Source organism: Dendropsophus ebraccatus, chromosome 10, assembly GCF_027789765.1.
Source record: "Dendropsophus ebraccatus isolate aDenEbr1 chromosome 10, aDenEbr1.pat, whole genome shotgun sequence".
Lineage (NCBI taxonomy): Eukaryota > Metazoa > Chordata > Amphibia > Anura > Hylidae > Dendropsophus > Dendropsophus ebraccatus.
This window is the reverse complement of record NC_091463.1, coordinates 57169953-57185665: the sequence shown is the minus strand read 5'-3', so window position 1 is coordinate 57185665 and position 15713 is coordinate 57169953. Positions and strand designations below refer to the sequence as shown.

The following is a 15713-nucleotide window of genomic DNA, read 5'->3' as shown; positions in this document are numbered from 1 at the left end:
TAAGTGGTTGTCCACAGTCATCTAGGACTGTTGAGGCAAGTAGGCAGGGTCAGTTGTTGGGACCAGATAAGGGCTTTGTGTCTGTGTCCTTCCCTGCCCCTTCTCTGGCTACCCCTACCTATGGTTGTCTCAATGGTTTTCTACTTTTTTCTTTACCATTTTTCTTATACACTATTACTCTTCAATTATCTATATTCTTTTGATGGTTTATACTTATTAGGGTTCTCACATCATAGCAATTATAAGCACAGTGGCTCACTACATCGATACCTGTGGGAGTTATGGAAATAGTCAAACAGCATTAATTGGCCATTTGATAAATCCTATAGACTTTAAAGGGACAGTCATGTACCATGGTACTCTTCATTCAATTCTCTCCTAGACCTGGATGGTTGAAACAAAGTTTAGGTTCTTTTCACAACACGTTTTTGTGGTGTCCAGTGGAGGTATTCATTAGGTGACTTCCCAACATGTACCCCCATATACAGTAGCTATAATAAATCAGATTTTATAATATATAATCATTTTAAGATCATGTCTCTCTATCATGTTATGTATTATTATTATTATTATTATTATTATTAATAATGTTGTTATTACTATACCAGATACTATGATTTTTCTTCTCCTACAGGTTGTAATGTCACTATGAACAATGGCCCAGCTTTACTACAAAAAGGTGAATTACTCACCCTACAGAGATCGGATTCCACTGCAGATTGTGCGGGCAGAGGCAGAGTTGTCACAGGAAGAAAAGGCCTACCTCATCGCTGTGGAAAAGGGAGACTATGCCAGTGTCAAGCATGCCCTGGAGGAAGCCGAAATCTACTACAACATCAATATCAATTGCATGGATCCACTTGGAAGAAGCGCTCTTCTCATAGCCATAGAGAACGAAAACTTAGAGATCATGGAGCTTCTACTCAGCCACAGTGTTTATGTGGGAGATGCTCTTTTGTATGCAATAAGGAAGGAAGTGGTGGGAGCTGTGGAGCTTCTTCTAAGTTACAGAAGACCAAGTGGAGAAAAGCAGGTGGGTAAAAATATCAAATCTGTTTTATTGACTTCCATGTTGGCTCTTCTGATACTCATGATGGAAGAATGGATTGTCTTTTTCTGTATTGTCTAGGTTTGGAATCACATATTTTATTCATAACAAGCGCACTATGCTAAATATGCCCAGGTCTAATCGGATACTCAATGTTAATGTAAAGGGATGTGTAAGATTTTACATTTATACCTTTTTAGTGCCTTTTTCTAATTTATGTTTTATATTTTTGGAGGGTTTATTAATATTTAGCTTTTTTGATTTTTAATTAAATCAAAATATATTTTTCCCACTTGGGCTGGAGTTCAGAGGAGGAAGTAAGGAATGTCATATTCATTTTAGACATTGAAACTAGCTGATTTTGCCAGGAGAATCCACAGCCAGATAGGCATATCCACTCAACCTTTGCAGATGAACCATAGTATTACTATATGCCATAAGGCAAATTACCGGGGCTTTCTTCATGACACAAACACATATTTAGGATCCATACATGTAGCATATATTGCATGATTTCTATCACATATATACTTTTATATGATTCTATCAGCATCTATGGATCACTACGAATCAACAAATTTTTGAGAACTTCAGAATTGGTTAATGTTATTAAATAAATATTCCCTGTTTTCTTAGAAAATTAGTAATAGATGACCTATATTATTAGCTTTCTCATGCTTTGGCTGTTTGTATAGTCATATACACTACATGGGGCAGTTTTATAAGCTGAAAAACGGAGTTCAGTCAGAGCTGTGTTCATCTGACCAAGGACAATTTCTCCCGAGGCTGCTAACGCTCCCTAGTAGGCTTCTGCTACATAGTGTGGAGGAATCGCCTCGGACAGAACAAGTGCATTCATGTTCTTGCTTCCTTCACCATGAAAGAATCTATGGAAGTCTTAATTATTGTTAGAACATATTTGTATTCAGATAATATAGGGACATTAGTGTTGACTTCACTGATCACTGCCACTTACGCAACAACAGCAATTTCACAAATAAATATCTTGATGTTTGTGGTTTACAGTACTTGCACCTTTACACAGATAACCCTGTAATACATTTGTTGGCTTGGCACTGAAATGAATTGGCCCACACCTGCTTGCTATGATGAGGCCTAACCGTACAAGTCAATAAAAACACCAGATCACCTGACCACTAGAACCAGTGTCCAAATCTGAGTGATTTCTTTGGCTCTATGCATGATACAAACACCACATATCCTTGGAAGGCTATATCATGTAATCTTATGAATCTCTTTATTGTACATGCTGTAAAAATAATACATAAATGGACTATTTTATAATATTGGAGGAACTATAACATTAACTGCTCAAAAAATGACAATATTCATCGATTGGCCAGAATATCTAAGTAGGACTTCTCTCAGCAATAACAGTTGATCTTCAATGTTAAAGGCGTTTTCTGGCTCTTCTGAGAACATTACCAAGGGGCAGGAAATACCATGACAAAAAAAAAAAATTATATTTCAGCTCATCACCACCAGTCCTAAGTCTCCATTAGAAGTAGCACAGGACACTTAAAGCGTAACTGTCATGTTTTTTTTTATTGCAGAAATCAGTAGTATAAGCAATTTAAAAAAAAACTCTGTAATAGGTTTCATCAGCCAAAAAAGCCTCCTTCTGTACTCAAGAAGCAATCTCCCAGCCTCCCCCCCCCCTGACTTCTTATCTGTGCATTATCAGGCAAACACGTCTTCATTACAGAGAAGCCAGTGAAGACGGGTTCTGCTCTCTCCATTGTAAGCCTATGGAGGGGGGAGGGGCTGAGGGAGCAGGAAGAGGTGACATGAAGGTCAGCTGTTTGTAGACTCTTTGGGCAGCTAAAACGCTAAATTCAGGTGTCAGAAAGGTCAGTGCTTATCTATGAACTTACTGAGAGAAGATTGCAGGGTGTTGTGCTTTGCAGAAATCCTCTGTGCTCAGTCACTCCTAACAGCCCCTCCCCTCTCCATAGACACATAATGGAGACAGAAATCCTGCTTCATTTGAAGTGAGGGGGGAGGCTGGGAGATTGCTTTTTCAGTACAGAAGGAAACTTTTTTAGTACATAAAACCTATTACAGAGTTTCTTAAAATCGCTTGTACTGTTGATATTTAATGTTTTCAGAAAAATTACCCTGAAATGACAGTTACGCTTTAAGCCAATCACTAGCCTCAGTGGTAACATGCACTGATGAGCAGAAGGGTTAGAGAGGTATTCCAGGAAAAATCGTGGGGGCTCCTACCAATCCCCATATCGGGCTCTGTTATGAATAGAGCCACGGGTACGGCACATGACCCGCGGCTCTATGCATTCCTATGGAGCAATGTAAAGAACCGAGTATGCTGGAAGAGTACTTGGCTCTTTCTGTCCGGGCCATTAGATTAATTTGAGCCAAGGGTCACGCACCGTACCCGTGGCTCTATTTACAACAGAGCCATCGGGGCCCGATATGGGGATCAACGGGGGTACAGAGGTCGCCGGACCTGTGATCTCGTACTTTTCCCCTATCCTGTGGATAGGGAAAAAGTTAATTTTTCAAAGAATAACCCCTTTAATACAGATTTTTTTTTGTCAAAAAGATCAGAAAATCCCTTTAAGCGTTCATGCACACTAGACTGATTTTTGCGGATTTTGTTGCAACTTCGGTTAGAACTTTTCCACTTATTTCAATGTGTAAATCCGCAACATGAATTGACTTGCTGCAGACTATAAAGTCTACACCACATGACAATTTCAGCCAAGAAGTGTGTAGATTTTTTTTAAACCACATGTACTTTGTTGGTACTGTAATCTGCTGCTAATCTGCAATAGGAATCTATGCAGATCTGCACTGTGAATCTATTCAATCTATGTAATAGGCTCTGTAAACCATCACAGATCTGATCTGGGAGACTGGCACTCGTTCACAGCCAGCTTGGGTCGTGTAACACTGCCTAAAGGTAGCAGCTACTGTAATGTGGATTTTTTGCATTGTACTATATATATGTCATCTTTAAGGAATAATAGAGAAATAGCACAATATTCAGTTCTTTAACTTATCAGAAGTGACACGAAAGATATAATCTTAACATAGGTTGTCAGATTTAGATATCGTCATTTTATACTGCAAACCCCTTTCAGGCCAGGCAACGATGCGATGAGCTTATACACTGGGATCTCCAGCCATGTGTAATGGGAAAGCTACAATATCCCAACTGGTTTCCCTGCGGCAATAAATGAGACCCCCTTGAAGTCAATGGGCATCCATACTATCCATTATTTTCAATGTTCATTCCTGCAATTTCCCAGCCGTGCTTTTCATAATTGAATCAAATGTATATTCATTTCAGTTGTGTTTTCATCCTACAATTGCCAAACATTAGTGTAAGCGCTATAAATACAGCAGATAGACTGCTTACAAGGTCTCTTTTATAAGTATAATTTACATATATCCTGTGCATTTCTGTAAAGTTATGCAAATTAATTTTGAGAGATTGCATTAAAACAACTTTAATTTCTTGGATTGCGTAGCGGGAGAACCCATTGAGAGTCTATCCATAGGGATGATTTAGGAGTAGAGGCATTAAGTGATATCTACCCTCTATGAGAGAAATAAGTTAGCTACTGAACGGGAGATGATTACTTATGATGTGTTAGTTTTCCACCGATTGTAAATCTGTTTTACAATATAGCTGTGAGATAGATCTACAGAGTATAGACTTAAAGGAGTCTTAGATCTTTATACAGTCAATAAACATAAAGGCTTCTGCTGAATAATGTCATTATGCTTAAATACAGTATAATGGTCTTCTATAGTCTCACTGGAAATACGGTTGAAGAGAAAGATGGATAGAGTATAAACATTAGCCTTAAAAGTAATGCAGCAAATCACATACTATTGTCTATTATAGTAAGTTACTCTCAATTCCATAATGAGCTGTTATCTTACAACCACAGCAAGGAGGCGTTCGGATGAGGCAGTAGTGCATGGTCCATACAAATTCTATGGAAGTTTTTCTACCAACCATCTTCTGTGTTTCTATCGTTTACTGAAAGAGTAGTAGATGCTTGGAACAAACTTCCAGCAGATGTAGTTGGTAAATCTACAATAAGAAAATATAAATATTCCTGGGATAAATGTACATCTATCTTGCTGGGTTCACACTATGTATATTTGAGGCTGTATTTGTGAGGCTGTATAGCAACCAAAACCAGGAGTGGATTGAAAACACAGAAAGGCTATGTTCACATAATGTTGTAATTGAGTGGATGGCCGTCATTTAATGGCAAATTTTTGCTGTTATTTTAAAACAACGGCTGTTATATTGAAATAATGGCAGTTATTTACCGTTATATGACGGCCATCCACTCAATTTCAACATTGTGTGAACATAGCCTTTCTGTGTTTTCAATCCACTCCTGGTTTTGGTTGCTATGAGGACCTGACTTGAGGACCAAATACTGCCTGAAATATACAGTGTGTGAACCCAGCCTTAGATAATAAGAAAGGAAATAATATAATGGCAGACTAGATGGACGAGGTGGTCTTTTGCTGCCGACAATCTTATGGAAACAGATGAAAGAAACATTTTTCTATATTAGTTTCTAGAATAACCCAACATAATTGCCAAAGGGTTAAATTACTACTTCAAATTACACATGTCAATTATTTCTTTTCAGATTTTACAGAAGTATCTTATTTATTCTGTGCCATAGGGATAGTGCAAGTGGCATGTACCTCAGGGTATAGGACACTTCTACCATCCACTCCTTCTTTCTTATATACTAGCTTTCTGTCAATTTCATATAGATTCTTTATGTATTGATTGACTTGATTGATTACAGTTTGTGACCCTTTAGGTGGGTATATATGGACCTAAAACAGGGAATGTTTGTAACAACATTTAAAAGAGCCTACATTTTGAAGGGAAGGCAGAGACCCTTTCAAATGTTTGCCATGAGGCCTATAATGGCCCCAGGCCCCTGATGGCTATGTGGCATTTTAAGGCAGACACATGCATGTGGCTTAGTCTTATCAAGTCTCAGGAGTCATTGTCTCTGCTATCCCCATAACACTTCTAGACTTGAGCATAAAGAGACTGCGAATTGCAATAGCTAAGAAGTCTTGTGGGGTCTGGGTTACATATGTGTAACCCACAAACCCTAATCTTATACTATGGGAGCCTATTAGGGAACCTCAGACTTCTGCATAGTACAGTACTCTGTAAGGAATGGTAGTATAGGGTAGCCTATAGGGTAGAGGGTACTGCCGAGATTTAACATTCAAGTAAACCTTAAAGCGTAACTGTCATTTCAGGGCCATTTTTTTTAAAACATTAAATATTAACAGTTCAAGCGATTTTAAGAAACTTTTTAATAGGTTTTATAAACCAAAAGAGTTTCCTTCTGGACTGAAAAAGCAATCTCCCAGCCTCCCCCCTCACTCAGAAGCAGCAGGATTTCTGTCTCCATTATGTGGCTATGGAGAGGGGAGGGGCTGTTAGGAGTGACTGAGCACGGAGCAGTCTTGCACAGCACAACACCCTGCAATCTTCTCTCAGTAAGTTCATAGATAAGCACTGACCTTTCTGACCCCAGAATCCTACGGTTTAGGTGCCCAGAGAGTCTACAAACAGCTGACCTTCATGTCACCTCTTCCTGCTCCCTCATCTCCCTCGGCCCCTCCCCCCTCCATAAGGATAGAATGGAGAGAGCAGAGCCTGTCTTCACTGGCTTCTCTGTAATGAAGACGTGTTTGCCTGATAATGCACAGATAAGAAGTCAAGGGGGGAGGCTGGGAGATTGTTTCTTGAGTACAGAAGGAGGCTTTTTTGGCTGATGAAACCTATTACAGAGTTTCTTAAAATCGCTTATACTACTGATTTCTGCAATAAAAAAAACATGACAGTTACGCTTTAATTTAATGAAAGAATATGGAGGAAAAACACGTAACAATGGATGGAATATACTGATTTTGTCTCTGCTTTAAAACTCTATACACTGCCATGTATTCCTAGAAAGCTAGCTATGAGTCGATCACTACTCTGCATGTTTATTATCATGTATAGCTGATGTGGAGAAGATAGGATGGGTTTATGTGGATGAATGCAAAAAAGACATTTATCTGATCAGACTTTCCAGCACATTCAGCTGATGCTCAATCGAATTTTTATCTAGAGTCAAAACTTTGAACTCTTTGTCAATTTCCTCAAACTATTTCTGAACAATGTTTCGCAGAAAACATGATTTTTCAGTTCTTTTCTAAAGCATATCCCTACTGTAGGTGGTGGTGGACAGGGGTCAGCATGAGCACTTGAACCCACCCATGGCTACACAGCTCCAAACACAGCAAGCTACAACGCCTCTTGTCTTCTGCCGCCTTTCCATCATCTCCAGCATTAACCTTTTTAAACTAATTATACTACTGATCTATGGACAAGACCAGGCTAGTCTTTATTCCCCATGCATATCAATGAGCCATCACTGGCTTCCCTTCATGCTACCACTTTGGTAGGTGCTAACCACTGTATACCAAGAGCAGCCATAAGACCTGCCAGTATTTTGGAGATACTCTGACGCAGTCATCCAGTCATCACTATGTGGCCATCTCAGTCCCTCACATACTTATACGAACCAGTAAGTATAAATTAGTCTTCTAAGTGGTGCTGACAACTTACATAGGGTTAATGAATTCTTAATATGCTATCTTCACACAGGCATGTTTAAAGTGTTCTGTACTTCATAGGATTAGCATATTTCAAATTCATCACTATTGTGAGCATCTGGTATGTGAAAATATGCATCCTTCCATGAATGTGCTATCACATGGGAAGATGGTACACACTTAGCACTTTCCCAGCCTTCTGCAATGCTCACAATGGTTTGAAAGTCTTACATAAAGTGGATTTCTAGTTATTTGTTCAGTTTATTGCAGGGTTGTACCTAAAGTCCACCTACATTATGGATGCCTCACCCAGCAAGGGGTAGAAATCTATGGTGCCACTTCATAGGTTGGTTTTTTTTTTGTTTTTTGTTTTTTGTCTCCTTTTTTATATATGGTGTTTTCTATTATATTTCTTTTGTATTCAATAAAATTAAAAATTTTTAAAATAAAAAAAACTGCATTTCCCTCACATACTTTGATGTTTAAACAGTCTCATGATTTATTTTAATAAGACAACAGTTTATATTATCATCCTGATTTTATATTAAAGTTCTAAGCTATAAGTCTTAGCGGGATCATCTCATAATCTAATATATATTGGAGAGCACAACTTCTCACCGATGGCAGAATGCAGAGGAAAGAAAGAGTGATCATTTGTTTTCCAGTAGATAAGCCACTGCTAGAGATCTGACAGCTTCGTGAAAATCCTTATGTGTAAATAAGCCTTATGTCATGATCTTGATCCTGTTGGTTCTTCAGAGAAAATGTTAGCAAGTGCAGCTCCAGAATAGGGCACATGTACATACACTATGTATGCATACCTCGTCCACGGATGTGCTAGCTACAGCAAATTGTTCTCAAGGGCAGAGGAAAGCAATGGTGGGGTCTTTGATTCCCCTGAACCTGCTGGGGCAGTTGCTGTTCTGGTAACAACTATTTATCACTTGTATCCTTTGAATAAGATTTTCTATTGTGGTTAAAGTGTTACCAAATGTTAAAATTAAAGGGTACTCCAGAGAAATGATTTTATTTTTTATCAACCGTTGTTAGAAAGTTATATAGATTTGTAATTGACTAATTTATATTAATGTAACAGAAAATTTTTCATTGCTTATTAGTATTTTTTTAAAAAAATCAGCAATCTTGGTGTTTTTGTTTTTGTTTGTTAACGCCGTTCACCGTGCGAAAATAATAATGTTATATTTTAATAGATCGGACAATTCCGCATGCTATGATATATAATATCTTTATTTTATTTTATTTTTTTTTATATTTTTATTTTTATAATGGGCAAGGAGGTATATTAAACGTTTATTGGGAGGGGGGTTATAAGAGGTTTTGTTAATACTTTTTAAAAAACGTTTTTTATTACACATTTTTTTTAACACTTGTTTTCACTTTAATATATGCAAAAAATTTATTGTATATACTGATCTATGCTATGCCATAGCATAGCATGTATCAGTGTTATCGGCGATCTATGCATAGAGCCTGTCTGAGAGCAGACTCTATACATAGATGGCCGATCTGACAGGACAGAGGTAGGTGACTTACCCCTGCCCGTCGGTACAAGCGATCGGGACCCTGGCAGCATGGCAGCAGGGGTCCCAATCACTCAGTGACAGGAGCTAGTCCTGTCACTGAGTACCTTAGACGATGCGATTTCCATAGATCACAGCGTTTAAGGGGTTAATGAGAGGCCGCTCTCACTGCAGCGGTCCCACACACACATCAAATATACTTTTCTGCTGCACGGGGTATGTGCAGCAGCAACGTATATCTACGTATTGCTGATGTGAAAGGGTTAAAAATGTCAAGGTTTCCTGTCAGGGCTCAGGGGGACAAAGAGATAGGATAAGCTGACCCTAACGCTAGTACCCTCCAGCATTGTCCCGGCCTACTTCCAGAGCATGTCCTAAACAACTGTCCACAACTGGGCAACAGTCCCTTCCCTGAAATAAGTGCAAGAAAACAGGACACTACACGGACAGACAAAATACAGACAAAAGACAGGACACGGTATAGAATGGTCAGACAGGCAACAGAGAGCGTGAGCAAGGTACAATGATGGCAGACAAAAACATAGTCACAAAAAATGGGCAGCAAAGTACAAAGTCAGAAAAAGAATGGATAGTCAGAAACAGGCAAATGGAGGACAATAACCGGAGACGGTAGCAAGGTAAACGGTGGACAACGACAAAAACAGAATCAGTGAGACAGAGAATGGTAACAAAATAGGCACCAGAATACCAGAAAACACTATATAGGGAGATTTATCAAAGGGTGTAAAATTTAGACTGATGCAAACTGCCCACAGCAACCAATCACAGCTCAGCTTTCCTTTCAGCACTGCCTAAAGCTGAGCTGTGATTGGTTGCTGTGGGCAGTTTGCACCAGTCTAAACTTTACACCCTTTGATAAATCTCCCCCTATGTGCATGACAAAATGCTGGATTAAGCTGAACAGAGCTATGAGGAACACAAATACCTTCTTGGGTAACCAAGTCCCGAACCCAAAACGTATAGGTCCTAGCAGAGAAACGCAGACCAGACAAAAACACAGAGGGGGAGAGAGCTGTCCATCATAGCACAGCAGACACAATAAACCGCTAGGCAAAAAGCAAAGGTAAGTTCAGGAAGAACTGTAAAACGTGGAACGGACAACTAATAATAATAATAATAACTATTTGTATAGCGACAAGTGACGCAAAGACAAATGAAAGGAACACTGACAAACCAGGTGCCAAATATTAAGGCTAAAAATGTAATCTCTGCCACATAGTTCATAACTTTACCCTAGAGGATGGCACTGATGAATTATAAGGCAGGGACATTATGTTTCCAGTACTTATCAGCTGCTGTATGTCCTGCAGGTGTTTTCTTTCCAGTCTGACTCAATGCTCTCTGCTGCCACCTCTGTTCGTGACAGGAATTGTCCAATGCAGGAAAGGTTTTCAGTTCCTGTCACCGTATCAGACTGGACAGAACACATCATTGCCTGTAGGGCATACAGTAGCTGATAAGTCCTGGAAGGCTTGAGATTTTTATTATTCTTTAGTTTTATTATCATTTCAAATGGAACCAAACAGTGGAAGGAATTTACAAATCTGTATAACTTTCTTCGGAGTACCCCTTTAATAAATAAAATATTTTTGTAAACATTTTGATAAGGCTATGTTCACACTACATTTAACAGCGCCAATTGCACAGCAACAGACGATGTTAAACTACCGTCCGCCGGTATGCATTCAGCATGCTCCTACCTCTTTAACGGCTGCAGGTACGTTCTTTTTTTTACAATTTGGGGGTGTGCCCACAAATCAATTAACCATCAACTGAAACATAAAGTGCGGCCGCCGGCTGACTTTACATTGTGTAAACAGCTATTATTTCCGGACGCTGTTCGGTGGACAGCGTCATGAAATAATAGGCATGTACATTACGGGCGTTATAATACCGGGGGTTAACGGGCATTGACTTCAATGCAATGCAGCCCCTGCAGTAAAAAACTGACGCTGATTTAATTGCAATCAGTGTCCATTCTTTACTCGAAAATAACGTTGTGTGAACATAGCCTTAGGCTGTGTTCACTCAACGTATGTTCTGTATAAATCACAGCATTTTGCAACAACGGTTGTGATTTATACAAAACACACGTTCTATTGGAATAAATGGAATCCCGGCTGGAGAGTATACATATAGTATACCCTTTGGCCGGGATTCCATCCAGCCGCGCAGAAAACTGTTCACAAAATGGCTCCAGCTGCAGACTCCATTGTGTGTAGTGGTAAATTCGGATGCGGGCGCTCATGGCCGCTGGTCGGCTGGCCGGGTCACAGAACGGCTGCTGTTTCACGCAATGTGAACATGGCCTTACAGTGTAAGATATTTTCATCTAATTTACAGCATTTCTTGTGTGTTTATAAGGGGAATAACCAGTAGGCTAATATAAAGTTCCCTATAATCCTCCAGTATCCAGTTCTCCATACCTCTTGAGGCAAGTCTTGTAGCAAATAGCTGTGGGACATACAAGCAAAATACTAATCCTATTTTTATGGTGCAGTTTACTAAAAATAGTATTTGTGTGTGTATAATAATCCTGAGCGATTCTAGTGTATTTTTTAACATTAACAAGAAAGCAGCAATATATACAGTATATATATATATATATATATATATATATATACCATCCAGGCCATGCATGTACAAGATAAAAGAGGAGATGAATTGCTTATTTCTCTCCTGATAAGCTTTTTAGCCTGCACCATATCTCCCTCATGAGAGGAGCCTATTATATAACTCTGATTACAGAGACAGCAACACTTTCTATTCAATGCTTATAACAGACTTCCACAACCTAGTCCTGAAAGAAGAGAATTAGCGGGATAAGGATACACTAAGCTCTTCAGGAAAGCTTAACTTAAATCTATCTTTTGACTTTTGCAATTTGTCCAATAAAAAGAGATTGCTATCAAAGTTTCTTAAAAGGAAAATGATATATTTTATCTTCGCACCGTAATTTTGCTTCCCCTGAGGAAATGAACAGCAGCTTACATATAGTTTTTTCTCATTAGCGGTCTGCATTAAGTAACTATTATTATTGCCATCTGGAATTTTACATCCACGGAGAAAAGACCTGCAATATGTTAAGAGATGTTTCAAGCACACCTGTCATCAGGTTTCCTGTTATATTTTACAAGCTATGTATGAAGGATATTATATAATGAATACAAAGCAAAAAAAAAAAATTATATACCTCATCTTAAAGCTAGCATTTGCTACATTTCACACCATAGCTATGAATGATTGGCCAAGTTTAAGCTTTACTTTTAGGCCAGTTTCACACGTAGTGCATCGCAACGAATTTCACGCTGCAAGTTCTGTGGAGAAATCCTTCTGTGATACTCAGTACTGTCATTTTCTATAGCTTTACATCCTCGCAGCAGAATGAAAAATCCAAATATAAAGCTCCTTCTCACTTAACCCACCGCTGCCAGGCCAATACACTACCTATCCGTGCTCCTGCTTGCTTCTCAGGCTCCTAGCTCCCTGGTGTCCCTCAGTCAATCAGTGGCTGATTCGGGCAGTGCACTCATTGGCTGAGCAAGACGCCAAAGAGCAGGGAGCCTGAGAAGAAAGCAGGAACGCAGCCAGGCAATGTATAAGCCTGGCAGCGGTGGGTTAAAGGAGAAGAATTTTTTTATTAAAGTATTGTATTACCCCTCAAAAGTTATACAAATCACCAGTATACACTTATTATGGGAAATGCTTATAAAGTGCTTTTTTTCCCCGCACTTACTACTGCATCAAGGCTTCACTTCCTGGATGATGGTGATGTCACGACCCGACTCCCAGAGCTGTGCGGGCTGTGGCTGCTGGAGAGGATGCTCAGTGTCCCTATCATCCTCTCCAGCAGCCACAACCCGCACAGCTCTGGGAGTCGGGTCGTGACATCACAATTTTATCCAGGAAGTAAAGCCTTGATGCAGCAGTAAGTGCAGGGAAAAAAGCACTTTATAAGCATTTCCTATAATAATTGTATATTGGTGATTTGTATAACTTTTAGGGGGCAATACAATACAGTACCAAGCATCACAGAGGATTTCTCTGCGAAATATGCAGCATGAAATCTGCTGCAATGTGGTATGTGTGAAATTACCCTTAGAGGTCCTTTGCTTAAATGCTGGACACAAGACATGAAGCCCTTTTTGGCAGAAAATCAGGAGCATATTACATCCACTTTTTTACTGTAGGAATCACTAAAAGGGTAGTCCAGTCAATGTAATTTAATACAATTAAACCACCATTAATTGTTTTACCATATCACAGCACTATGCATACAGTTGTGGCTGAACCTGGCACTACAGCTTAGTGCCATTTACCTGAATGGAACTGAGCTGCAGTAAGAGGCACACCAGAACCCTATGCCGTGCCCGTTCACCAAGGGCTATGGATAGGTTATCAAGTAGGGGGGTTAAGGTGGAATAAGGAGGGACCCGATTCAAGAATAAATCGGTATTTAAAAATGTTATATAATTGGAAACTCCTTTAAAGGGGTATTCTGGTATCAGAATCATCAACCTTTACCTGTTCGCCATTATTAGCTACGGGGATATGAAGTTAGCTCAGAAGCTGAGCTCCCTCCATAGCTGGTGAGGTATTGACTGTTAATGACAGGCAGCAGCGATCATACTGCAGCCCTTCATTACTACACTATGTATTAATCCATGTTAGCAACTTTATTATTCCAAAATTCATAAAATACATACTAGATAAACTGGTAAAAAGAGCCAATGGCTGCACACGCAAAAAACAACCACCCACAGGATAAGTAAATGTATAAGTGAGAAGGCAGTATAATATAAGATGTAAACAATGGGTCTAAATTAAATGATACCCAGTGGACTATTTTCCAAGAGACACATTGCAACCCCCCCAGGCCTATAAAGTGACAACAGTGATTGCATGATGCCCAAATCCTCAATAGTGGCCAAACTGGAGGTGAAATAAAATATTGCTGGTATTACCTGTGGTATGGAAGTGTGCACGTCCCCCTCCAACGCACGTTTCGCGCTGAGCTTTTTCCAGCCCTTCATTAACCCCTTGTAAGTGTGAGTGACAGGAGCAGCTCCTGCCACTTAGGGCCTTATTACACAGGACAATTATCGTTCAAAAAACGGTTAGATCTTTTGGATTTGAGTGATAATCGTTACGTGTTATAGCAGGAAACGATTACATTTTTATCGTTTGATAGAATCTGGACCTATTTTTATTGTTCACAAATCGTTAGAAAATTGTTCGGTGTAATAAAGTGCCATTTGCTCGTTCCCTGATCTATCAGCCAGGAAAGGACGAGTACAAGAACGACTGTAAGTTACGATCATCGTCCAGTTTGAGATCGTTTATCGTTAATCGCAGAAAAATCGTTGGGTGGAATACCACCCTTATCGATTGGGACCCCCACAGTGGGCAATGTGATTGGGGTTCCAATCATTTTCCCTGACTGCTGGAGAAGTTAAACTTACCTTGTCCGGTCTGATTGGCGATCTTCTCTTTTACAGTAAAGTGCATTACATAGTTGGGAACCCCCTCAATAGTTACATGGCCCTGTAGATGGAGAAAAAAAAGCAATATAGCTCTTAGAAAGTGAGGAGGAAAAAATGAAAACGCAAAGATGAAAATTGGCCTGGTCATTTAGGCCATTTTGGGCTGGGTCCTGAAAGGGTTAAAGGTTAGAAGCAAGTTTGGCAGCAAGATAACTCAAAACATTGATTGTTTTCATGTAAATGCCAAGTCAATATACAGTAAGAGTTGAAGATGCAAAGTGAAAACTGTTTTTAATCAAGACGATTTACCAAGTTAATATTTCATTTTAGCTGCATTAAGGCAAAGAAAATTTATTGTAATTGAGTTAAAAGCCTTTAAGGATATGTACATATCCTATTCACAGAGACACACACCTTTAACAAACTGAGTACTTAACCCCTTCATGAAAGGTCATTGATGCACGGATGTCCAGGTCACAATAAGTTACCCCTTGCCTTCTAAGAGCCATAACACTTTTATTGTCCCACCACCGGGACTGGTTGGGGGCTCATTTTGTGGTGCTATTATAAATAGTTTTTATTTGTAACATATTAGTGCAGATAGAAGATTTTGGTTGCTTTATTAAATTTTTTTTCTGAGATATAATGAAAAAATCATCAATCCTGGTGTTTTTTCTACTTTTTTTATTAACACTTTCACCATGTGTGAACAATACTGTTATACTTTAAGAGATCGGACAATTCCACATTCTTCAATATCAATTTTTTTTTAAACATTTTACTTTGGAAAATAGGGAGAGAGGTGATTTACACTTACAGGCTATGTTCAAATGTAGTATGAAACCGGCCGTTCCGGCCGGAGCCACTCGCTCCGTAGTGTGCACTGACAGGGTTTTCTGGGACCACTATTCAATGAATAACGGCCGCAGAAAACTGACATGGCGAGGCTAGGGATACCCTGTGTATACACTC

General features: G+C 39.3%; 1 protein-coding gene and 1 long non-coding RNA gene across 8 annotated transcripts in view; both read left to right on the top strand.

Annotated features, from left to right (window-relative positions):
• The window catches only part of LOC138765646 (uncharacterized), a 680565-nt gene that overhangs the window by 224440 nt on the left and 440412 nt on the right, over positions 1-15713 (top strand). The window lies entirely within an intron of this gene.
• Positions 1-15713, top strand: part of TRPC5 (transient receptor potential cation channel subfamily C member 5) — a 262067-nt gene that overhangs the window by 91788 nt on the left and 154566 nt on the right. For all 7 annotated transcript variants that reach the window (XM_069942768.1, XM_069942769.1, XM_069942775.1 and 4 more), the window contains one exon: positions 635-1033. In XM_069942768.1, coding sequence (XP_069798869.1) covers positions 656-1033 — 378 coding nt within the window. In that variant the 5' untranslated portion in view covers positions 635-655. The remainder of the gene's footprint in view (positions 1-634; positions 1034-15713) is intronic.